We start from the raw sequence: 27,079 nt of genomic DNA on the forward strand, positions 1-27,079 counted from the left end.
AAAACTCAATTATTTTACCTAAAATGGAAAAATTAAAAATCTCAAAAAATTATAGCTTCTAACAGGAGGCCTGGCGTGCTGCGATTCATGGGGTTGCAAAGAGTTGGACATAACTGAGCAACTGAACTGAACTGAACCTTAGGCTGATTCAAAATAGAAAGGATGAAAGTCAGAGTTCTGATAAAGAGAAACGTAACATTCTAACTGTCCCAGAGGTGACCAGTTAATGGCGAAACTTTCTCAGATGCCTGGAGCATAAACATACTAACCCTGTCAAGAGCAAGGTGCCATCAGAGATCACACAGGAAACCACAGCTGATGGGGGCTCTGAAAGAGTTTACTAAATCTTCCAGTGATGCTTAGAGAGGGCTGGGATCTCCCTAATCATTTAAGTTCTACAGAAATGAGAGATATGAGATAATTCCAGCTCACTGCTTCATTCCACCAGTGTGTATATATGAGTCATGACTCATAACTTTACAATTTGACTATGCATTTACCAATAATATCCATGATTGATGAAAACAGACACATTTGACAATTTTGTCACCCTAATGGAACCAGAATTTAAACAAAAATACCTGATATTAAGAAGTACTCTGCTTCAGTTTCGTCTATAACTAATTTGTTGAAATAGTAACTATATCACTACTAACCAAAAACGTGCTCAGCATCTTTTTTTCTTTCTTAAGAAATAGTATTTCTTCTCCCATTAGTCAACTAATTCTTCTTCTGGTAAATTTTTTGCTAATAAAATATATTTTAGGTGAAAACAATGCTTTCTAGAAATGATGCATCTTTTCAAGGGAAGAGTAGAGAAAACCAGCACAACACAAGGACACATACCACATCAACTTAAACAGGAGAGACTTCAGTTTAGTTCAGTCGCTCAGTCACGTCCGACTCTTTGTGACCCCATGAACCGCAGGACGCCAGGCCTCCCTCTCCATCGCCAACTCCCAGGGTTCACCCAAACCAATGTCCATGGAGTCAGTGATGTCATCCAACCATCTCATGCTGTCATCCACTTCTCCTGCCCTCAATCCTTCTCAGCATCAGGGTCTTTTCCAATGAGTCAACTCTTTGCATCAGGTGGCAAAATACTGGAGTTTCAGCTTCAACATCAGTCCTTCCAGCGAACACCCAGAAATGATCTCCTTTAGAATGGACTGGTTGGATCTCCTTGCAGTCCAAGGGACTCAAGAGTCTTCTCCAACACCACAGTTACAAAGCATCAATTCTTCGGTGCTCAGCTTTCTTTACAGTCCAACTCTCACATCCATACATGACCACTAGAAAAACCATAGCCTTGACTAGAAGGAACTTTGTTGGCAAAGTAATATCTCTGCTTTTTAATATGCTATCTAGGTTGGTCATAACTTTGCTTCCAAGGAGTGTCTTTTAATTTCATGGCTGCAATCAGCGTCTGCAGTGATTTGGAGCCCAGAAAAATAAAGTCTGCCACTGTTTCCCCATCTATTTGCCATGAAATGATGGGACCGGATGCCATGATCTTAGTTTTCTGAATGTTGAGCTTTAAGTGAACTTTTTCACTCTCCTCTTTCACTTTCATCAGGAGGCTCTTTAGTTCTTCTTCACTTTCTGCCATAGGGTGGTGTCATCTGCATATCTGAGGTTATTGGTATTTTCCCCAGCAATCTAGATTTCAGCTTGTACTTCATCCAGCCAAGCGTTTCTCATGATGTTCTCTGCATATAAGTTAAATAAGCAGGGTGACAATATACAGCCTTGACATACTCTTTTTCCTATTTGGAACCAGTCTGTTGTTCCACGTCCATTTCTAACTGCTGCTTCCTGACCTGCATACAGGTTTCTCAAGAGGCAGGTCAGGTGGTCTGGTTTTCCCATCTCTTTCAGAATTTTCCACAGTTTATTGGATCCACACAGTCAACGCCTTTGGCATAGTCAATAAATCAGAAATAGATGTTTTTCTGGAACTCTCTTGCTTTTTCCATGATCCAGCGGATGTTGGCAATTTGATCTCTGGTTCCTCTGCCTTTTCTAAAACCAACTTGAACATCTGGAAGTACATGGTTCACGTATTACTGAAGCCTGTCTTGGAGAATTTTTAGCATTACTTTACTAGTGTGCAAGATGAGTGCAATTGTGTAGTAGTTTGAGCATTCTTTGGCATTGCCTTTCTTTGGGATTGGAATGAAAACTGACCTTTTCCAGTCCTGTGGCCACTGCTGTGTTTTCCAAATTTGCTGGCATATTGAGTGCAGCACTTTCACAGCATCATCTTTCAGGATTCGAAATAGCTCAACTAGAATTCCGTCACCTCCACTAGCTTTGTTCATAGTGATGCTTCCTAAGGCCCACTTGACTTCACATTCCAGGATGTCTGGCTCTAAGTGAGTGATCACACCATCGTGATTATCTGGGTCATGAAGATCTTTTTTGTACAGTTCTTCTGTGTATTCTTACCACTTCTTCACAAAATAATTTAATAATTCATGAAAAACATTTCCAGTAAATATTTCAAAAGGATACTCAAAATTCAGAAAATAATTCTAATTAAACATAATCCCTCTCCAAAGATTTATCAGTATTGTAAAATGCTTAAGGACAGAAGTTTCTTTGTTAACATCTGAAATGATAAATCTGCTTCAAAAGTATAATATTCAAGGGACTCTGACCTTTTGTGCAACATTCAAAACTCAAAACAATATATCTATAACAGTAAAGCCTAAAATCTAACAATGACCTACTTTTCCCTAACTACAGTAAGCCTTGTATTCCCAAACAGAACACTGTTATAATATGAACGAAAGTCAAACAGTGTGGGCCGAGTAATACTAACTGAATCTGTGTTGTTTTTCTTTGCTACAAATTGAGACACAGGATAGAGCATTACGGTGCAAAGTTAGAAACTAACATTAAGGATCTAGATGTGAAATCAGGACTTTCAGTTTTAATTTGCTTTCAGAACCTTTTAAGAATTCCATACAGTACATGGCACATGCCCCTCATATATCTAAAGAAACAGCATTTGCAAAAATGCTATCAAAAGTCTCTCAAAACTGTCTCTATGCATATGGTAGGGGTGGGAAGGAGCAGCAGCAACGTATCAGGTTTAGAAATGGATACACTTAATTTTTTTTTAAATAAGCCACTTAAAAAAGGAAAGAACACATACCCTTGGGGACAGAGTTTGTCAAGCCATCCGGATTTAACCTTCCTTGTAGATGATCCATAAAAACAGGCATAGGGAGATATTATATTTGAGGAAATAACTGGTGAATCAGCATTTCCACTTGTTGAGCTTAGTGGATAACTGTGCCTATTAACAGGGTCCAAATTCACTGCTTTTTGAGTCCTTGATTTAGATGGCTTTGAATTTTTTCTTCTTAAACTCTGAAAGCATTCTTCTACTGTTGAATACTCTGATTCTGAAGCAGAGTCTATAGGAAGATTGCTTTTGTCCTCTCGAGGTATCCAAATATCTTCTACTTTGTCTTCATTTATATTTTCCGTCCTGTTATCATATATGCTAAATGGAAAAAGAATGGTGTTAATACTTCCTGGTACTGTATGTGACTCAAGTCATCGATGACTTTTTCTATTTATAAACAACCAATTACAGAAATTTAAGGTCAAGAAAATCTGAGTTCAATTAATACAACTGGATAATTTTTAAAACTCTTTGAGAAAAACAGAACTCTCCCATTATCCTAAGACATATTTGAATACCTATTCATATACTACAAGAAGTAGTGTCTTTTTCTTTTATGTATCATTTAATCTGATCTGTTTATTTTGGGGGTTGAGTGTAAGTACTAAGGATGGAGACTGCCATGTTCTCTGCATCACAATTTAAACATCTTCACCAGCACCAATATGTGGTCAGCCACTTAACAGGCAAGATCGTGAAGCACAGCATCGTGGAGAGAGGCACTGGAGATCTTATTTCCACTTGCCCTCTCTCTGTCTCTCCACAAAAGGACTCCAAAGACCCTCTGCTCCATCATCACGTAATAAAACAAAGTGAAACCTTTAGTATTATTTTGCAAAATTAAGGAAAAAAACTAGATGAGGAAAAACTAGACTTAGAAAATAAAAAAACTAGACTTAGCTAATAAAAAATAAGAAAGGTCCAGGATATCAAGGCAAAAGCTGTGTAATGTGTAATATTTACGGGAATACACAATTGCTGATTATTTTCCTATAGATTTAAGGAATGACAAAATAGACTCGCTCAGCCATTTATGTATAACAAAACTCAGTACAAAGAAGTTTTTGCTAATCAGTGAGACACATAGGCTGAGGGGTCAAATTACATCCTTCTGGACATGAAGTTCTAAAAACCACTGCTTCCTTGTGTGTGTGTTTTGAGTGCTCAGTCACTTCAATCATGTCCAACTCTTTGTGACCCTATGGACTGTAGCCTACCAGGTTCCTCTGTCCGTGGGAGAACCCATGGGGTTCTCCAGGCAAGATTACTGGAGTGGGTTGCCACGCCCTCCTCCAGGGGGTCTTCCCGACCCAGGGATGGAACCTGCATCTCCTGTGTCTCCTGCACTGGCAGGTGGATTTTTCACTGCTGAGCCACCACTGCTTCCTTCAAGAAGGATTAACTTGGCTCCTTCCATATTCTGCATTTTAATAGGTTCAAATGCTTACTGAAGACACGCAATTATTTATTCCAATTTAAGGAAACCCTCAACAGTGTCAGCCTTTGAGAATAAAGGATAAGCTAGAAGACAAATGTTAAGTAATGATGCACTATATCAAGTGCTAATAAAACTGAGAGGAAAAATAAAATTTATGTTGGTGCCTTACATACTCTGTTTAACCTCATGTTGATCTAAATAACTGGATAATGATACAAATAACTGGATAATTTTCAAGCTGCTTATCACTGCTGAACTTCTACATTACATCTGTAAAAATTCTGTACCTCACATAGTGACATATTTGGCATTGCCCCTTTCTTCTTCATACTGAGGTAACTTCCTGTCTTTAAAGTGCAAACATAGTTACCACATATTTGCCATTCTGAAAAGGGGAGATTGGTTTCAATTATGAAAAAACAAAATTAATGTGCTACAGATTATAGAATCAATTTATAGACTCTAAATTATTAAAATGAGTGCTGTTATCAAAAGAAAGGATTTGAACTTTCCAATATAAATTATTTTCTTAGAAATACAATATGAAAAAGAGTTGAACAATGAATTGTGTATAACATTCTATTCAAAAGAATTAATCATTATCAATCATGTCCTCATACCTTGATTTGACAAAAAATGAGTTTCTTTCAGTAGCTGTTTCCCCTTTGAGTGTTTCTTCCTGGGTCCAAAATTCATTCTTTATAGATCTCTTCTATAAAAAAGAATATATTTTTTTTCAGGGTCACAATATTCTACAAAATCCACAGCATATGGGTTTAGTTTTATTAAACAAATGTCTATTGTTTAGCTCAATTTTCAACAAAAACAACTTAATTAGCGAGGCAAAAGTAAACATAGTCTTTTGATGCCTTTTCAGTATTTTATTTACATCATTAGTACACATTTTCAACTAAGAACATAAGATGCTAAAAACTGATTTACTTTCCCACTTATTTTTTGTTTTCCAACTTAATCTTGACCAAGAAATAAAATACCAAAAGAGCAAGAGTTCTTGAGAGAAAATAAAAGTCTGTCTATATTTGGATATAAGGAAAAGTAAAATCGAGGGCTTTTGTCAGTTTTTTTTTCTTTTTAATGGGGGTTTTTCTTTTTTTTTAAGTAGCTTATGGTAAATTTGTAAAACTCATTGATCTTTATCCCTAAAAACAAACTAAAATGTGTTTTTGTGATATATATTTTAAGGTATCAATTTATCATGATTTTACTGAACACAATTTTACTGACTAGAAATTTTTCTTCCATATAACACATTCTTCAAACAGCTTAAAGGAAAATGAAGAGGCATGTAAAGGCAGAAAAGCAAAGAACTGAATATGGAAAAAATTAAAATGTATGGGACTAACCTTGGAATTCTCTAGCCTCTGGAAAAGAAAGGTCTCTCCATAAGGTAAAATGGAAGATGAATTCTCCTCCTTTGTATCTTTTGGGGGAATGACAGAATGAGATGGAACGATGAGAATAGTGTGAATTTTTTTTTTCTTTTACAAAAGCATGTATTTATTTCATAACAATATCACAATTCAGCTTTATTCTGAGAGTCCAAATTATGCTCATAATTCTTACCTCCAAATCAACTCTAACTGTGCTTTTCTTTCTGTATACATGCCTTACTTTACAACTAAGATGTATCACAAGTGTGATGTGTCATATTCGTCCTTGCTAACCTCTAAGATCCACATTAATAAAACTAAACACATTTCCCCATACAATGGAAATTGTCACGGTATATTTACAATGTTAATTCCTAAATAATGGCAGAAAATTAATCTCAACTCTACTGTAATTTTCAACAAATGATCATTAAAAGTTCACTGACAGCTAGATGTTAATAGCATTCAAAATGCCAGAATCCACTTAATATAATCCCTCTAACACCATAACTGCTAGCACACCTGGAAATAAATTATTTCAAGAGAATTTCCACTATCCCTGAATTACACAAATCTACAATAAAGAATTCTTAACATTTGCATTTTCTGTTGTTGCAAACTCTTTTAAAGGCTCACTAGCCAAGTGCTTACTAACAGAACTGAGAAGAATGTTCCTGAACTTGCATAAGCAGAATTTTCAGAAAGAAAAGTCTCTGTCAGTGAGCGGTTGACCAGAGCAACGAATGTCACCTTTTCTTGTTACCATGGCAAAATTACTTTCCATAAATATACATCCTGTATTTCAGACTCAGAAACCACGTAACTTAGTTAAATGCCTTCAACTGTGGTTAATGATAAACGAAGACTGTAGAAAAAAATCGTACATTAACATGTGCAAATTTCCAGGAGTCTGTATGTATATTACTGTTTTTCATTCATCCATTTGAAAAGTGTCTGGAGTACTATGAACCCTGGTAGACAGTTATTCCCACTGCTCCCTATTCCACAGGTGGGTTGCCTTCTTGGCCATGATTTTAACACATGTAAGGGTGGCTCAGAGGTTAAAGCGTCTGCCTCCGATGCGGGAGACCTGGGTTCGATCGCTGGGTCGGGAAGATCCCCTGGCGAAGGAAACGGTAACCCACTCCAGTATTCTTGCCTGGAGAATCCCATGGACGGAGAAGCCTGGTAAGTTACAGTCCACGGGGTTGCACAGAGTCGGACACGACTGAGCGACGGAACGGAATGGAAGACTATCAAATGAGTACTAACTAATTCACAGACTAAAACAGGAGACTCACTTTGCTGTGTCACAGATTTTCCAGTTGAGGTAGCAACATTTCTTCTCTCACGGAAATAGCTTAGAGCAAAGAAAAAAATAGAGCCATTAAAACACATATGTAAACCAGATGTTACTATCTTGAGTAAAGGATTAATTGTAGGCACATATATCCTCTTCAGTAGAAAAACCGATATTCAAAAATAAGTTTGATTTTAATAAAATACAATGGCCAGATTCCATAAACCAGTTTTTCTAAATAGCCTTAAAGAAAGTGATTTTAATGGATTTTACAAGTATTTGCTTCTCACTTTTTATAATTCACAAAATTAAGTGAACATATTTGCTCAAGTATTTACACATTTTTGTCTTAGCTTCACAATACTGAATCAAAAATCTGTCTAGCTCTAAGAGTATAATTGAAAATATGTAATACCTTTTCTCAAAGATCTTATAGCCTTGGGAAAGAGATACTACAGGTAATTAATAATAGAACTCTTTCATATAGTAGTAGGTATTATCCTATTTCCACAGTGTTTTCCTCTGTCACTGCTATTATATTGTATTCTAATTAATTACCTGTAGTATCTCTTTCCCAAGACTGTAAGATCTTGGATAAAAGGTATTACATATTTTCAATTATACTCTTAGAACTAGACAGATTTTTGATTCAGTATTGTGACGCTAAAACAAAAATGCCATAAATACTTGAGTAAATATGTTCACTTTTGTGTATTATAAAAAGTGAGAAGCAAATACTTGTAAAATCCATTAAAATCACTTTTACACACACACAAAGTAATGAAATAGGCTATAGACAAAAATTTAAAAATCACTGTAACAAAAAGCTGGTTCTTTGAAAAGACCAGTAAAATTGATAAAAGTGAGATACAGAGCAGACAAGTTATCAGTATCAGGAGTGAAAGAGAATACATCACTACAAGTTCCACAAACATAAGAGGGATAATTACAAATTATTAAGAAAAACTTTGTCAATAAATTCAATAACTTAGATGACATGGAAAAATTCCTAGAGACACAAATGATCAAATATGACACAAGAATAAAAAAATCTTAATATCCCTGCATCTATTAGGAAATCTGAATTTAACAATTAATCACCTACCCACAAAAAAGCTCCACGCCCAAATATTTCACTGGTTCAGTTCAGTTCAGTCACTCAGTTGTGTCGACTCTTTGTGACCCCATGAATCACAGCACGCCAGGCCTCCCTGTCCAACACCAACTCCCGGAGTTCACCCAACTCATGTGCATCAAGCCGGTGATGCCATCCAGCCATCTCATCCTCTGTCATTCCCTTCTCCTCCTGCCCCCAATCCCTCCCAGCATCAGGGTCTTTTCCAGTGAGTCAACTTTTCACATGAGGTGGCCAAAGTATTGGAGTTTCAGCTTCAGCATCAGTCCTTCCAATGAACACCCAGGACTGGTCTCCTTTAGGATGGACTGGTTGGATCTCCTTGCAGTCCAAGGGACTCGCAAGATTTCACTGGTAAGTTCCACCAAACATTTAAGGAAGGAATAACACCAAGTCTACATAAACATTTTCAGAAAAGAGAGAAGGAAGAATTACTTCCTAATTCATTCTGTAAGGCCAGTATTACTGGTATACAACCAGTGAAAAATAAAACAGATAAAGTTAGACAAATATTCCTCATGAACTTAACATGCAAAAAATCATTAACTATTAGCAAATCAAATGCAACAATACATAGAAAGGATAATATATTACGACCAGATGAAATTTATCCCAAGAAAGCAAAATTGATTTAACAGGGAAAAATGAATATAATTCACTAAATTAAGAAGATAAAGGAGAAAAATCACATTCTCATGGCAATAGATTCAGAAAAACCAACTGCCAAATTCAACACCTATCCATCACTAAAACTCTCAGCAAACTAGGAACTGGAAAGAAAGAAAACTTCCTGAACCTAATAAAGGGCATTTATTAAAATAATAATTGTAATCAGTAATTAAAGACAGAACATTTTCCCTAAGACTAGAAGTAAGGTAAGGACGTGGGCACTCACTAGTTATGTTCACATTCATTAATACTACACATACTATGAATAAATCTCAGAATCATCATGCTGAGTGAAAGAAGGCTAGCAATTCAAAACAACTCCGTTTCCCTAAAATGGGTAAATGACTTCAAAAGGCACCACATAAAAGAAGACAGAAACTGGCCAATGGCCAATAAATGCATTAGAAGATCCTCAATTTCACTGGTCATCAGAAAAATACAAATTAAAATCACAATGAAATATCACTATCCACCAACCTGTACAGCTAAAATTGTTTAAAGAACAAAATGCTATTGAGGGTATGAGACAAAAGGAATAGACATACACTGCTGGTGTTAAAGTAAGTGAGCATAACCATTCAATGGTGAGAACCACTTTGTATTACCTTCCAAAATGGAACATAAGTAATATCCCACAACAGCAACTCTACTTTTAGGTATATAGTCAATAGACACGCATGTAGGATGTGCCCCAAGAAAAACCACTCAAGTATGTGTCAACATGCAAAAGTTAAAAGAAGTTGTGGAAGAATCACACAGAACAACAACATTCAACAGCCACAACAACAAACTGACATACAGCCACGTGGATGCATCTCAAAAACATCAGGTTGAATAAAAGATATCAAACACAATGTTACTTGCTGTATGACATCATTTGTATGAAACCCTAGAACAGGTAAAACTAATTTACAGTGAAATCAGTGGTTGCCCAATGCAGGTGATAGAATAATTTACTACCTATGTGCACAGGTGATTTTTCAGGAGTGATAGAGATGTTCCCTATGCTTACTGTGGTGGTGCTCACGTAGGTATTCATACTTGTCAAAATTCATCAACATATATATTTAGCATTGGTCTATTTTATTGTTTATATGTAAAATACTAGACTATGTTGAGCACATGAAACAGAAGAATGGATATCATGGTATAGCCATACAATGAATTATTATACAGCAATGAAAATAGTCTGCAACTGTATGTATCAACATAGAGAAGTTTCAAAGCTAAGCAAAATGAGCTTAGTAAGAACAGTTACTATATGATTGCATTTTTAAGTCCACAAGACAGTCAAAACTGTAGCATATTGTTTCGGATATACTTAAGAGATACAATATTTTTTTAAAAGTATGAGTGTAATAATCATTATTTAAAGTCAGGATAGAAGCAGTCTGTGACAGGAGAGGGCATACAAGTTTATCTAAGTGTTGCAAAATAATTCATCCTTTATTTGTTCACTATTTCCAGATTCCTGACACTGTGATATGGCTATAATCATTTCCTCAAATTTGTATGTCACTGACACAAATATACGTTAATAATTTGAACCCCTGAGTAGAGCAGCATTCAAATTTTCTACATCTTTGATAACTTCTGCTAATAATAAATACTGCTAATTCTTATTGAGCACTTACTATATATCAGACACAGGTTTCAAAATCTTATAAATACACTCACACACTCACAATGTGTATGTGTGTGCATTTAGTCACAAACACCCGAAGAAGTAAGAGCTATCCTTATCTGCACTTTTTAAGAAGAAAATTGGCAAACAAAGCAGTTACTTTCCAAAAGTCACACAGCTCTTAAGTAACTAAACTGGGATTCAAACTCAGGCAGCGGAGATCTGTAAGTCCTATTCAAAACCATCATGCTTAATAAAAAACTTAACTTTAACTTACTACAAAAAAAAAAAAGCAAATTAATAAAAAGATTTTGAACTCTTTTAAGTAAATCAACTAGTGGTATTTTAAAGCATATTTCATTAGCTTAATTTTTATAAATATAAAGAAAAAAGTATGCAATGATATGTATTGATTTTGCACTTCAATATCCACCTGCAAGCAATTACCAAATCTATCAACCAAGTTCATTTGATCTACTGAAGATGAAAATTAGCTCAACACAGAAAACAAGCTGTTTTTAAAACTGGTGATTATCCATTTATATTCTCATTTATCTATAAATAAATTTTCTCAAGCTATTTTATATTCTGATACCTATTATTCCCAAAGCATTTTGTTAGGGGTTTATGTATCTCCATCTCATATTTCATCTCCTTAACAGACTGATGAGGTAGAACTTGGTGTCCTAATCCTACCAATAAGGAAAGGAGATTTTCTGGCCCAAGTGGCATAGCTAATAGAAGGCAAAACCCAGCATTCAAGGTGAATTCCATACTGAGTGCAAAGCCCAAGCTCTTTCCTTTCTGCTCTATTATTCTCCCATCAGTTTTCCTAGAAACTGCAGATTGCTATTAACTTTGAAATATAAAGCATGTGTGATTTGCAAAAATTAAAAACCCATTAAGAAAAGCAATAGTTATCATCCTGTTATGTTATTTTGTTTTGGTGATCTTGGTCAAGTTATTCAACAGGCCTGAGTCCAATTTCTTCATTTACTAAAGGGGAATAAAAACAAGGTCTGCTGCCTAGGAATATCATAAGGGTTAATGAGATGATGCTTTTAAAGAGCATATGGTGTGCCTTACATAACACAAACACAGCTAGAATGAGACAACTGTTTTATTAATTAGAGAAAAGAATGGTTGGTCTTCCTGGTAAACTGATAATATGAACAATTGTTTCTTAAAGTCCTTAAAAGTATGAACACTCTTCATTTGAAAGAGTAAAAAAGTGTCAACAATGTAGTAGCAGAATAAATTGTATTTTTTTTTCATTTAGTAAAATACTATACAGCAGATACTGCATAAAATACATGCATGGATGTGAACAACCTTTAAAATAACATTATGTGAACCAAGTTTCAAAAAATAACTATCAAAGTGAAACTTCAACTACCTACAGATGTTATTTGTTCTCATATTTTTAAATCACTAAAATTGCCAAGAAAAGCAATGACATAAATGCTAATTAATGTTAAAGATCTCTCTTTATAATCTACACTTACCCATTATGTGGGGATGACACCCACGCCAAAAAAAATAATCAATTACACACCCCAAATGGACCATATCATTATACAGAATGTTTGTTTTAAAAACATACAATTCTTACAATTCGTAAGACTAACTACAACAGACTAACTGTAGGTCATTATACAATTGAATTCAAAAGAAAAACACTGGAATCATTTGCAGCAGGGGAAAGCTGTTTTGAGGTTACATAAAGGTCCGTCTAGTCAAGGCTATGGTTTTTCCCGTGGTCATGTATGGATGTGAGAGTTGGACTGTGAAGAAAGCTGAGCGCCAAAGAATTGATGCTTTTGAACTGTGGTGTTGGAGAAGACTCTTGAGAGTCCCTTGGACTGCAAGGAGGTCCAACCAGTCCATCCTAAAGGAGATCAGTCCTGGGTATTCATTGGAAGGACTGATGCTAAAGCTGAAACTCCAATACTTTTTTTTTTGCTATTTACATGAAATATAAAAGTTTTATTGAACATGAGGATGGGATGAATTTCAGTATTTTTCTAATTCAATGTAGCAAACAGTTGCTTATTTGTCTGTATGTTTTTGTTCACATATGTTTCACCATTAAAGTCTAAAATAGTAGATCCATTTTTAATGTCTATATCATGTCTATGTACATCCAGAGAAAAATATCTATGATTTTTACTTTTAATAAAAAGTTCACAGAAGGCTGGTGACTTCAGGTTTAGAACTCATACTTTTGAAAAATGCCCTTAAACAGTTAAAATAGGTCCTCGGTCTTATGTAACAAAAGATGTACTCCAACCACAGTGCAACCTTGCATACCACCCTCCTCGCCTTTACCTCTGCTTCTTTACTGTTCCTTCCCCAAAATATTCAAAGGCATGACACCTAAAGGACAGGGCTTTGGGACTTGTGCCAAGGATAAAATAGTTGCATGAAATATGTATGAAAATCATTAAAGTAGGGAGGAGGAAGATAGATAGAAAAATACCAGAATCCTTCCTGCTTTGAGTACTAAGGAGGATCCTCCTGGAAGGATCATTAAGACTCACAAGACACACCTATGACTCACAGGGAAGGGTAGCTGGTGGGACTTGCTTTCTTAGAGACCTCTATGGGAGACCTACTGGTGAGCTGATAAGGAAGAAACTGGCTCTTCAAGGCTAGTTCTGACCAAGTCACCAAGAGACAGGACTTGCAAAGAGATCCTGAGGTCCAGTGTCCAGCATAGCCCCACCCAACCCAGCCTTCCCAAGAGGATCAGACAGGAATTCAAGGAAGGAGCCCAAGGCAAGGACAAAGAGAACCCATCAATTGCATCAGATAACTTGGCAAGGGGTAGAGGTTGGGGGTACATGTCCAGAGAGATAGAAACAAAGCACCTCACATCAGGAACACATAGCCAGAATCATGGTCCTTTCAACAATTATACGAAATGTGTAGTGAGTAAAGAAATTAGGTTAAAATCGCTGGCCACAAAGAAATATATTCTATGGTACATCAAGGAATATACTAAATATCATTTAGATGTTATTTGACTAGAGAGAATCTTAGATTATAATCATCTACAGTTTCATTTATAACACTGTAGAATCTTGCAATTACTATTTGCAATTCAGGCAAGGACCACAAAGAAAAACACGGACTGAAAAGATTTTCTCGTTTTATAATTTGATCACCAGAAATCCATAGATACCATTTACTTTCATAATCAGCTTCTGCTAAACTGCTGCTGCTAAGTCTCTTCAGTCGTGTCTGACTCTGTGTGACCCCATAGACAGCAGCCCGTCAGGCTCCCCCGTCCCTGGGATTCTCCAGGCAAGAACACTGGAGTGGATTGCCATTGCCTTCTCTGCCTGCTAAGCTACTTACTACTAATTGTACCATTATTTCAATTCTCATTTTCAAAGACTCAAGAATCATCATGTGAATAACTAGCCTTTCACCTGATACAAAGCTTATATTTAGAACTAAACGAACAACAAAAGATTCTGAAAAATGTATAAAAATAACTTAAGTAAAACCTGAGCCCAGTGTTTCTTATCTGAAGTTATCCTTATGGCTCCCAAAAGGATTCCATTCCTGCAAAGACACAGCAGACTCCTCTCATTCAAGCGTCAAAAATTAGCAAAATACGCTAAAGCTACAATGGTATACAAAAACTGGTGACTTTCTACATTCCTAAGAAATGCTCCATTTCTTATACACACCATCAACACTTTTAAGAACATTTACTAAATGAGTGGTTAAAAAAGTGTGCCACAGAATCAAATGAACTAGAATGAAATCCCAGTTCACAGCCAACGTAATCCTAGAAAAATTAACCTAAAGCTCAGTTACCTCATAAGAAAATGGGTGAATAATACCTATTTCAAGAACCTGTGTGAGAATTAGTTTAAAATTATAAACCAAACCAGATTCCAGGTGTTCAGTAAATGACACTGCCACCTGACTTCCCAGTACATACTCAATACTGCCACTGGCACCAGGGATGCCAAGATAAATTAGGGCCTCTGCCCTCAAGTTTACACTCTACTGGAAGACACAACATGGTCTTGTAAACTGCCATGTTTTCTCTTGCATATACTAATTTTCGATATTTTCTCTTGTAAATACAACCAAGACCCAGCACCAGGGACAGAGTGGCTACAAAGGGATACAAGCAGGGGAAAGAGAATCTTAGGGAAATGCACAGCCTAGACCCTGCACAGGAATCTGTAATTGCATTTGGTGCCACAGCAGGAAGGGTTGAACTTAACCTCAAGATTCCTAGCAGAGGCAAGTGTTAGATTTTAGTGAATAGGAAGAGAAAAGAAAAATCTCACGACAGCCCTGGAGGAAACCACATCTTAGGTGTAATTTTGAGAAACAGTTGAAAGCAGTCTCTGCAATAAGTCAGCTCCTCTCTGACTCTACAGCTACCCCGCGGTACCAAAGACCCAACAAGTCGTTAGGACCCCTCTTTAGAGTTCCAGTCTCCAGCTCATCTGGTCTCATACTGTAATGCTACTACTATTTACATGGCTTCTGTGCTATGTATGCTTCAAGCCCCTCTGTTCCTCTCTGCTTCCTCTGCGCCTAGTACTGTGACCAGTGTCAAGCAGGTGCTCGCTAGATGTGTGTTGAATGATTCACTGGTGCCAGTCATTGTGTCAGGCAGGAGAGATACAATCATAGAAACATGGTCCTCTACCAAAAAACACATAACCTAGTGTCTCCTAGGGGAGAAGAGTCAGCAATTCAAACATAAGTGCACTCATGTAAGAAGGTAATACTAGATATGGGGGAAGGTTCCATATACTAGATATGGGATGGAATATCCAGGTAGAATCAGTGGAAGGGAATTCCACCAATTAAATAGGAGAAAGAGAGTCCCAGGCTCTCTAACAAAGTTACAAGTTGGAAAGAGACTCTGGGAAGAGGTATACAAGAGAAATGACATGATGAAAAAGTTTTAGAAGAAAGAAAAGGTTAGTTGAACAGGTAAACTGTCAAATTTAGAAAGGAACACAGAAAATTGTTAGAGTTAACTACATTCCCCCAAACTGAATACACACAGCCTATCATAAAAATTCCTACCTCCCTGAAATTCCCTTCGTTGATCCTGGGATCTCTGGTACCGGCCGATGTCTTAGCAGAAAAGATCGAGATGGTCTTGAAACCAACTTGCTACGACTTCTCATAGGCGTTAGGACTGGTGATGATGGCACATACAAATCATTTACAACCATTTCTCCTTGAAACTGAAAGAATGGGGATGGTGGTGAGCCTTCTAATAAAACGTTAGTTCCATTTCCAGAATTTGCTTCTGATACTGAAGAGTCATGGGAGGAAAGGAGTTCAAGGTCTGCATTAGGAAGCTTGCCTACACTTTCTGAAATCAAATCAACTCTTTCTGTTTGTTCTTCTTCAGTTGTACAGCCCACAGTCTTCTCTGTTATCAAAGATTCTACTTCGGTAATTTCACTACCAAGTAAAGAATCTTGAAAAGAACCTGAATTCGAGTGTGGTTCGTCTTCTGGAATGGGAAAGTTGTGTGTAGGAAGAGTCAGCTTATCATCTGATTTAAGAGACTGGCTATTTTCCACACAAACCTCATTTTCTCCAACATTTTTTGTAACAGTCCCCAACTGTATCCGGCTAGGTATCTGAACACTGTGTGAATCTGAAAATTCTAAGCAGGTATTCTGCGCAGAAGATGGAGCCTGGTGATCCTTTGAAGTCTCATCATTCTTCTTTGTTTTGTGAATATTTGCATATATTGGGATATCTTGCATTTTTGACAGGATTATCTGTAACTGTTTAAGTATCCTCCTCCGGTGTCCTGTAGGTGATATTCCAACTTTGAGGAGCACGCTGTCATTTATTTCTGCACAGTCCCTCACATTATTAAAACCAAATTCTCGGAAGTTTAAGAGGTACTGCTCCAAATTAATGCTCATTAGGAAATCCTTGATATCAACATTCACTTCACTGACTGAGGACATAATGGTGGCTTCATCACTAGGCAAAGTTTTAAGAAGCAGTACGATGCAATACACACATAGGAGGGTGTGCTTCTATAGTGGGTTTTCCTCTGACTTATCTCAAAAATGCTGTTTTCTCCACAGTGAATGCTTTATGTGCTTAAGCCTAGGAAAGAAGAAGAAAAGAAAAGCAATTTATTAGGACATTTTTGGCATTAAAACTAGTTTTACATTATAAACATTTTCTGAAGAAACAAAATGAGGATCACTACTTGTACTGGTTAAATTTGGAAACTGCATGCCCTAGAAAGTCACTTCCTAAGTAGAGTGTGAAGGGATGGGACAGAAATGCTATAGTAGTACCAAATGATGATTTTCAAAAAGGTAAAAAAAAAAAAAAAAAATCTTGAATTTAAATTAAATATGTGTCCAAAAATTTTATTCACTAATTAATGAGGGAACCAGTAAGGTGGTAGGGCTAGTTCCAAGATCACTTGTTGAACAGGTTTATTTAGTCCATCAGAAAACATTTTTGTTTGTTTGTTTTTAGTTCTAGAAAAAGATGGGTAGGTTATATATATTAAAAAAAAAACAAAAACGGGTTAGTGATCTACAGGGCAATAAAACCATAACCTTTGGGGATATCTTTCCACTGGACAAAAGTCTATAAGCCAACAGGTAACTTCCCAGTTCAGGGTTTTAATCAAATAGTAAATAGGAGGTAGAACATAAGAATTAGAATATCCCTGGGGTGTGCCTATTAAACAATACCCTCAACAAGGCATCCCAGGAACATGCTGTACATTCTTTTGATTTCCAAATTTTAGATAATTTTTCTTAACAGTACCTAACAGATAGGAGCAACTCCATCCTTTACTATACTTTCTTCAAAGACTCACTCCAAAAGTACAGTTAGAACGTATTTCTCAGGTCAATGATTTTTGCTTCAAAACTGCAGCAGCATTATATGCACAATATTACATAAGACAAGACTAGATGAACAACTTCACACTAGATAACAGGAAGTAAGTTAATATGAAAGGAAAAGGAAAACGTTTAAAGGCCACATTTTCCTTTATACACAGCAGATTCACATAAGTTCACTTTCCTCACAAACATCATTCAATTCTTTAAAAAGTTGATTTTTCCAGCTCGTTTATATGGCTGCATTGAGTTTGTAAAAGTGTATGGTATGTGTAAATTTCTATATATTATGCATCAGGAAAAAAGAAAAAATGTACAGAATATGCGTAACGACCATTGTTGTTGTTTAGTCACTAAGTCATTTTTGATTCTTTGTAACCCCAAGGACTGTAGGGGTTTTCCCAGGCAAGAATATTGGAGGCTCCTCTGTCCATGGGATTTCCCCTACTGGAGTGGGTTGCCTTTCCTTCTCCAGGGGATCTTCCCAACCCAGGGATCAAACCCACATCTCCTGCTTGGCAGGTATTTTCTTTACCACTGATTCACCTGGGAACTCAGCATAATGACGATACACTGAAGTAATAAAATGAGACACAGTGGAATCAGGTATACTCATTTGAGCAAGCAGAGATGCAGTGTTTCTGGAAAAAAATTGCATCTCAAAGTAGCTCCTCAGAAGACACAACTCAAGAGTCTCCATGTGATACATGCCAACTGCCCATAAGATGTTGCCTCAACTATTCTAAAACTTCAGCCAACACTGACAAGTGAGTACACCAAAAATAAAAGGGAAAACATATACTATTTAGGCAGCACTTCAGAAACAAAGGAATAAAAGTTACAAACAAGAGAGGTATACAGCTATGGTTGATTCATGCTGATGTTTGACAGAAACTAACACAATTCTATAAAGCAATTTAACTTAAAAAATTTTTTAATTAAATAAAAAAGAGAGAGATGAAAGACAGGAAATGCCTGTGCCCAACAGGTGTCCCTCTGTCACAGTCAAAATAATCCCATTATTTAGTTTTGTTTGCCCATTACAAAATGGAAATGATTATTACCACAGTGGCAGCAACTTTTGATACTGGGCTCTAGAACTGTGAGAAAACATGAAGTAATATATTCGTCCACCTTCCTCACCACAGTTCAGGCCCTCCTGTATTACATCTGCTGCCTAAATCACTGCAATCATCTCAACAAATGCCTCAGCCCAGTCTCCATGTACCACTAAACCACTCAAAGTCCAAATCTGGCCTGTCATTCCACTTCCTGAACAGAACAGGCTAAGTTTCTTGGGGTGCCATACCACCCCAAGTCTGGTCTCAGTCTAAAAATAAAAAATAATAGGAGCTACTATCGATGTGAGTGGCAACAATGCTCCAGATACTGTACCTCAGATGCACTTCTACTGCTCGGGAGATGTTTCCACATACTAACTCCAGGCTCAAGTTTAACTTGTGCCACTTCACTGACTTTCAGTTCAGTTCAGTCACTCGGTCATGTCCGACTCTTTGCGACCCCATGAATCACAGCACGCCAGGCCTCCCTGTCCATCACCAACTCCCGGAGTTCACTCAAACTCATGTCCACAGAGTCGGTGATGCCATCCAGCCATCTCATTCTCGGTTGTCCCCTTCTCCTCCTGCCCCCAACCTTTCCCAGCATCAGAGTCTTTTCCAGTGAGTCAACTCGTCGCATGAGGTGGCCTCATTATTATTAATTATCATTTTCCCCAAGCAACAAACTGCTAACTAGCCCCATACCTTTTACATCCGCTGTAAGAGCTGGCAGATCTACACACTTTGCCAAATCTTCTTCACTATTTACAATTTTGAACAGGCAGATATTACTTCCTCTCTGAAGGCTTTCTATCAACCTCATGAAACAAAATGAATCACTCCTTTCTCCATCTCCTCTACTAGGATTCTAGAGATTTGCAAAGCACTTGAAACATGTTTAAGAGATGGGAGACAGACCGGTAGCAATGATGGAAGTGGTTCAGAAGCCCATTTTGTTATTTTTCTAATGTGTGTGCATGAGTGAGCCTTTACATTTTAATATGCAAGTCTTTTCTGTCTCTTACACATAAAGTTCCTGAGAGGCTGACTCAAGCATGGATATACCAAATGTTCTAACCAATACCACCTCGCTCTGGTATCATGGGCATGCTGAATAGGTTTAATGAGCTAGATTCCTTTTTGTGACCTGGAAGAGGCTCTCTCCCACAGGCAGCACAAACTCTCTGGACTTTTGTGTAGGCCCCACCTCTCTGCACTTTCATGTAGGCTCTATCCTCCAATCGTTGTGCTTTTTAACTGTCTTACTATTCAAGGGTGTTCACACACCCACTTCTTCAGAGGCTTCAAGCCCCCAAACACATCATCAGCTGCAAAGAGATGGGCACCCCTAACTGCAAAAGTCTAGCAGTCAAACTCCTTAACACAACATCAAAGCCCTCCATGTTTTGACATCCACTTGGGCACCAGACACACATGCCATGTTCTAGGTTCGTGGCTCTGCTGGTATCAGTGAGTGGATCTGCTGTACAGCAACACATGTATATAGGCCCAAGAATCTATATTTGTGACACATGCCAAAGATGACTGAGATGCACAAAAAATTTTGGTTGGGTTTTAAATTCCTCACACCTCAGCAGAAGTCCATCACTCCTCCCACTCCAGGAGATGGATGTCTTTCCTAAGACAGTACCCAGGAGTCTGCAGTCATATTCAATTTCCACTCTCCTTCACTTTCATAGGCACATATCTGTGTGTCTGCTTCCTTCCCCATAAAATGAAAATGTTCAAAGGCACCTCAGTGCTGGTGAAGATTACATCAGACAATCCACTCCGAGTGTTAAAATAGTGCTTAATCCCCAGCAAGTGCTTAGTACATATTTACTTCCATCATTATAATTACATATTTTCATCACTAAGTCATTAACTTCCCACAGTTGAAATCTTTCCCATTCTTTGAAATGTAACTGAAATGCTATTTCCTTCATAAGGTCTCTACTGAGCAAGAAATAAACTCTCTTCAATGTATGACTACAGCATTTACTTCTCAGTATTTAATCACATTCTGTTGACTCCATGTTAACCTACAGAAATGGGATAGTGCAGTGTGATAGCCAGGATTTGGCAGCTGGTCAACCTTGGTCAAATTCCAGTATTTAACCTCTCTGTGCCACAGTTTTCTCATCAGGAAAGGAGTGGTAAGAATACCCACTTCATAAGGCTTTTGTAAAGCATCAAGAACACCAATGGCACATAACAAATGTTAAATAAGTATCTGTCATCATAATTATGTTTATTATCCCACAATAAACTAATAAATCTGCCAAGATGATGACTAGCCCATATAAGCTGCCCAATAAATGCCAAATTACTTGTTTGTAAACACAGTACATGATGTATATATACAGTACACATTTAGAGAATGCATTACAGATGTGAATGTACATTTGCCCATGCTATCCTGACCCATTTCCAAGAGAAAGTAAAAGGAAAACAGAAGTAACATTTAGGAGTACCTTCTATATGCCCAGCTTTCAGTATCACTTAACAACCGTAATCTTATTATCTTCCTGAGCTCTACCTTGGAGGTACTATGAATACCAACTGCTTCTCATCATTGCTCCTGCTCACATTCTAGCCCAAGCCACTATCTTGTCTTTCTTAGACCACTGCAACAGCCTTCTGACTGATAGCCCAGATTCAAGAACCAAGGGGAGAGAAGGGTTGGTAATAGGGCAGCTGGAAGCATTCCAACTCACCTAAAGGACTTTTAGAAACTCATCAAACAGAATAAAATACCTAAGAATAAACTTAACCAAGAAGGTGAAAGATCTATACTCTTAAAACTATAAAATATTGATGAAGAAAAATGAAGATGATACAAAGAAATCCCATGTACATGGACTGAAAGAATTAATATCGCTAAAATGGTCATACTGTCCAAAGCAATATACAGATTTAATGCAATTCCTACCAAAATACCCAAGACATCTTTCATAGAACTAAAACAAATAATCCTAAAGTTTACATGGAACCACAAAAGACTTCAAACTTCCAAAGCAATCTTCAGAAAATGAACAAAGCAAGAGGTATCACATTTTCTGACTTCAGACTATAGAACAGAGTTATAGTAAACAAAACAGCATGATACACCAAAACAGACACATAGGTCAATGGAATAAAGTAGAGATCCTAGAAATAAACTCGCACACTTATGGCCAATTAATCTATGACAAAGAAGGCAAGAATATACAATACAGGAAAGACAGTCTCTTGTTTAATAACTGAGTGCTGAGAAAACTGGACAGCCTCACGAAAATCAATGAAATTGGAGCATTTTGTCACACCATATACAAAAATAAACTCAAAATAGATTAAAGACCTCAATGTAAGACTTGAAACTATATAACTCTTGAAAAGAACACAGGCAGAACACTCTGTGACATAAATCATAGCAATATTTTTTTTGGCTCTGCCTCCTCAGGCAAAGGACTCAAAAGCAAATATAAACAAATGGACTTCATCAAACTTAAGCTTTTGCACAGCAAAGGAAACCATCCACAAAATGAAAACACAACCTACTGAATGGTATAAAATATTTGCAAATGATATGACCAATATGGTTATGGCTCATACATTCAATAGAAAACTCAATATCAAAAACACAAATAACTCAGTTAAAAAGTGGACAGAAGACTTAAATAGATATTTCACCAAAGATGACACATAGATGGCCAACAGGAACATAAAAAGATGCTCAATATTGCTAATCATAGAAATTCAAATTAAAACCACAATGGGATATCACCTCACACCTGTCAGGATGACTATCATCAAAAAGAACCCAAATTACAAACGTTGGCAAAGATGTGTTAAAAAGGGAACTCTCATACTCTGTAGGTGGGAATGTAAATTGGTATAACCACTGTGGAAAAACAGATCGGAGGCTTCTCAAAAAAACAAAACACAGAACTATCATAGAAATCAGAAATCCTACCCTGGACTTATATCCAAAAACCAAAACACCAATTTGAAAACATACATGCACCCCAATGTTCATAGCAGCATTATTTATAATAATCAAATACAGAAGCAATCTTAGTGTCCATCAATAGATGGATAGACAAAGAAGATGTGATATATATACACGTGGAATACAAAGCTATACAAAAAAAGAATGAAATTCTCTCATTTCCAACAATATGGATGCATCTAGACAGTATTAAGTTTAGTGAAAGAAGTACGACAAATACTCTTTGTTATCTTATATTCAGAATCTAAAAAATGAATGCGAACAAACAGAGCCAGATTCACAGATACAGAGAGAAAACTAGTGCTTACCAGTGAGGGGAGGGGAGTAGGAAGTGGCAAGACAGGGGTAAGCGATCAAGAAATATAAAACATCATGTGGTGGTGATTTACTCGCTAAGAGCTTTCCAGCCCAGGGACTGAACCCTGGTCTTCTGAATTGTAGGCAGTCTACTGCACAACAGGCAGATTCTTTACTGATTGAGCCACCAAGGACATGTATAAAATAAATGAGCAATGCAGATATATTGAATACCATATCCATTAGTTTGCAATAACCTTAAATGGAGTATAATTCATAAAATTTGTACAACTGAAACTAATATTGTAAATCAAGTATACTTCACTTAAAAAAAAATCATAGGTTGGGACAGCCACCCCCTCCAAATGCCTCAAGTAAGAAAAACCACCACAGTAAACCAGTTCCCACTACCCATCCCCCAACCCATTACCAGTGTAACTTCGTCACAGTCCCCAGTTAAACGAGGAAAGAAAATAACTGAAAAACTTGGGTCACTTCATTAAACCATAAAGTCATTAAGTATTCAGTGCTGACAACTTTTGGAATCACTTCTGCCTGATTTTAATATCTTTGGGGAGGGAAAATGTAGCAATAGTATAACTGAATTCACTCAAATTTAATCTATTTCTTTTAAAAAAGTATACTATTTTAAAATCATAAACATAACCTTACAGTATTTAGAAACCTGCAAACGTGTTGAAATAATAGACTTAACAATCATAGGATCAAAGGACCGAAAGGAGCCTTAAAAATGTAAACTAAATAAGTTAGGCTGCCACATGAATAGAGAGACTCTTCAATGTCATCAATACAAGTCTTACAGATTCTAAAAACAATGGAAGTTTATTGTATTCCAAAACAGTCGTCCCCAATTGAGTGGGAATCAAGAAATGTGTGAGAAATTACTTTTGTTGGTCACAGTGACTGAAGGCTACCAGTAAACAGGAGAGTTGACTGACTTACCTAGTGGTAAAGAATCCACCTGCTAATGCAGGAGACAGAATGAGATGTGGCTTTGATTCCTGGATTGTGAACATTCCCTGGAGGAAGGCATGACAACCCACTCCAGTATTCTTGCCTGGACAATCCCATGGACAGAGCAGCCTGGCGGGCTACAGTCCATGAGGTCACAAAGAGTTGGACACGACTGAAGTGACTCAGCAGGCATAATGATACCCAAGGTAGAAACCTCAGGCACAATTTTTACTCCTCCAAATCCCCAGAGCTAATCAGCTATCCCCAAAGGATACCTAGCACTATAGATGATGAAAGGAAGTGTCCCTGATTTCAAGTTATTTATGTGGAGAAGGCAATGGCACCCCACTCCAATACTCTTGCCTGGAAAATCCCATGGACAGAGGAGCCTGGTGGGCTGCAGTCCATGGAGTTGCTAAGAGTCGGACACGACTGAGCAACTTCTCTTTCACTTTTCACTTTCATGCATTGGAGAAGGAAATGGCAGTCCACTCCAGTGTTCTTGCCTGGAGAATCCCAGGGACGGGGGAGCCTGGTGGGCTACCGTCTATGGGGTTGCACAGAGTCAGACGCGACTGAAGCGACTTAGCAGTAGCAGCATGTGGAGAAATAGCTAATCTCTTACAAACTTCGGGAGCTCCATATAAATCACACACTGAACTAGTGAGTTCAGGCTACAGGTCTTAATTCTACTTTTGCTTCAGTACAGAATATAGTCACAAGCAGGAGGTATCACTGTATTTCACATCAAACAAACTTATTGTTTAATACTAAGATGTTAACTTCACATAGTCATAAAGACAAATCGTTCCACTCTGCTCCCCACAACCATGCAGAAGAGGAAGTGGTTTTGAGAAAGCACGCTTGCTGTCATTACTCTATCCCATCGTACAGGGCAAATTACAAAAGGTCAGAGATCAAGAATTCTATTGTCCTAGTCTAAGTCCTTACATCCTTGGTGTCAAATTGGTTGGTCATTTAATATGCCTCTCCCCTACCATTGGTCACCTACCTTATCTTGTGATAACACTGCCCCCATTTAACCCCTTACAGAAAGCCCAGTTCCCTCAACTCTGAACTGTGGCCATCCACAGGCTTTTTCCTCCACTGCCCCAGCTTCCCTACATTGAGCCTTCTTTCCCCTTCATCAAAACACATCCATCCTCTTTCATTCTCCCTCAGACTTCTATTGCTAATGTTAACAGCCAATATCTGTGGAGTGATTACAAACCAACTTTATAGGATCTCATTTAATCCTCACAGTTGCCTTAGGAGGAAAGCCCCATGCCCAAAGCCAAACAGCAGGAAAACAGTGGATAAGTTTTAGAATTCCAAGAGTCAGACTCTACAACCTGTGCTGTTAACTGTGGTGCCTCCTAATACCTACGCGATCGATTTAACAGTAGGAAGGGATCAAGGACTTCCTATTTTCCCTCTCATTTGACTGTTCTGCTATACATTAGCACTTAGAGTCTCTAGGGAAATGCTGCTGAACTACACCATCCCTTGCGAACTCAAGTGATATAAGCCTTTGCAGCTGTGAGCATGTGTGTCCATGTTAGTAAGCAAATACGGAAGCCTAAAGTCATTTACTTTGAACTGTTTGAGATACTCAGGCCACAGTACACAAAGCACAGTGCTCTAGAGTCAGGCTGCCTGAACTCCAACCCAGCCTTTCCCACTTGTTTTCTATGTCCCTGAAGATAGTTAACTTCCCTGAAGCTCAGTTTCCTTGTCTATAAAATGAAGATAAAATATCTGCTAGGATTTCTGCTAGAATTAAGCAAGTCAAATACATAAGGCATATAGAAAAGCACCTGACATGAATTATAAGTGTACAAAAAATGCTGGCTAATTCATCCGTGGTATATAATATTGTAGCTGGTCATATTCATACTGTATTATTGCACTTGGTGTGATTGGTATTCTCCTGCCTGCTTCATAAAATTACATTCCTTTCAATTAGCACCATCAATTATTCTTCTAATAAACCTACAAAGCACCTCATACAGCAGTAAACAGTTTCATTAATTTAGTAAACTATAGATGTCGTTATAGTAGTGAGAATGAAGATTTTTACCTGAAGACTTTAGAGATGGGAAACAGCATAGTGATGTCCAGTGATCCAAGCTCTGCTGTGTAATACCTGCATGAACTTGGGAAAGTTCCTTTATTTTTCTGAGACACACCGTCTGAGACACACTGTGGTCATCTGTAAGCAGTGACGATAAATGCCAACCTCACAAGACTCTTTTGAGGATGAAATGAGTAAATATGCATAAAGATCTTAGCTCCTGGCAAGCAACAAGCACTTAATTAGTGGCTGCTGGATGGAGAGTAACAGAGGTTTGAGCTGAAAATAGGCTCCAGGCAAAAGCCTTCCACAGCTTGGATCAAGGAGAAAAAACTGTTCTAAGTCATCCTTTGATTATTTTATTTTCTGTGCAATCTGAAAGACACAGCTCTTTCAAAATCAAGAATATCCATTTCACAGCCAGTGAAGGCCAGTAGTGACCATTCCTTTACTTTGTATGAGTTTATTATTAGCCTAAGCAGTACCTGGGTTTAGGTGTTTTCTATAACATCCCAATAAGTTATGTGGCTTGAAACACTCCTTAGCTTCAGTAAGTCCCTTTTCTTTCAAACTGTCTATCCAGATTTTATGTTAATTGGCTGATGTTTGAGACTTGTTTAATTTTTAATTCAGAGATCTTTAAAGCGGTACCACAGTTCTTACTGGAGAAGAGTCTGATGCTGGGAGGGATTGGGGGTGGGAGGAGACGGGGATGACAGAGAATGAGATGGCTGGATGGCATCACCGACTCGAAGGACATGTGTTTGAGTGAGCTCCGGGAGTTGGTGATGGACAGGGAGGGCTGGTGTGCTGTGATTCATGGGGTCACAAGAGTCGGACACGACTGAGCGACTGAACTGAACTGAACAGTTCTTAGGCAAGCATTTTCCCAAGTTCCTACAAGAGCAGGAGTGGGGGTAAAGTCATTAACAAACCAAAGCAGTGGAGGACACCTACCTGAGTCCCCTGAAACCTGCTCATTCCAGCTCCCTCCTACCCACATCTGTGTCCTGGCAGCTGAAAGGACACTTAGACCCTTTAGGAGTCTTG

The 27,079-nt window shown here is 37.7% G+C and overlaps 1 protein-coding gene across 6 annotated transcripts in view; it reads right to left on the minus strand.

Moving 5' to 3' along the window:
* The window catches only part of ARAP2 (ArfGAP with RhoGAP domain, ankyrin repeat and PH domain 2), a 355,345-nt gene that overhangs the window by 322,861 nt on the left and 5,405 nt on the right, over positions 1–27,079 (minus strand). For all 6 annotated transcript variants that reach the window (XR_008687007.2, XM_055434098.2, XM_055434096.2 and 3 more), the window contains exons 2-6: positions 15,821–16,873; positions 7,327–7,385; positions 5,999–6,075; positions 5,255–5,346; positions 3,161–3,514 (exon numbers count right to left, since the gene is read on the minus strand). Coding sequence is in view for 5 of the 6 variants with exons in the window: in XM_055434098.2 (XP_055290073.2) it covers positions 3,161–3,514; positions 5,255–5,346; positions 5,999–6,075; positions 7,327–7,385; positions 15,821–16,728 (1,490 nt within the window). In the remaining variant the exon portion in view is untranslated. The remainder of the gene's footprint in view (positions 1–3,160; positions 3,515–5,254; positions 5,347–5,998; positions 6,076–7,326; positions 7,386–15,820; positions 16,874–27,079) is intronic.

This window comes from Moschus berezovskii, chromosome 5 (assembly GCF_049115385.1).
Source record: "Moschus berezovskii isolate FMDL1 chromosome 5, NW_MosBer_1.0, whole genome shotgun sequence".
Lineage (NCBI taxonomy): Eukaryota > Metazoa > Chordata > Mammalia > Artiodactyla > Moschidae > Moschus > Moschus berezovskii.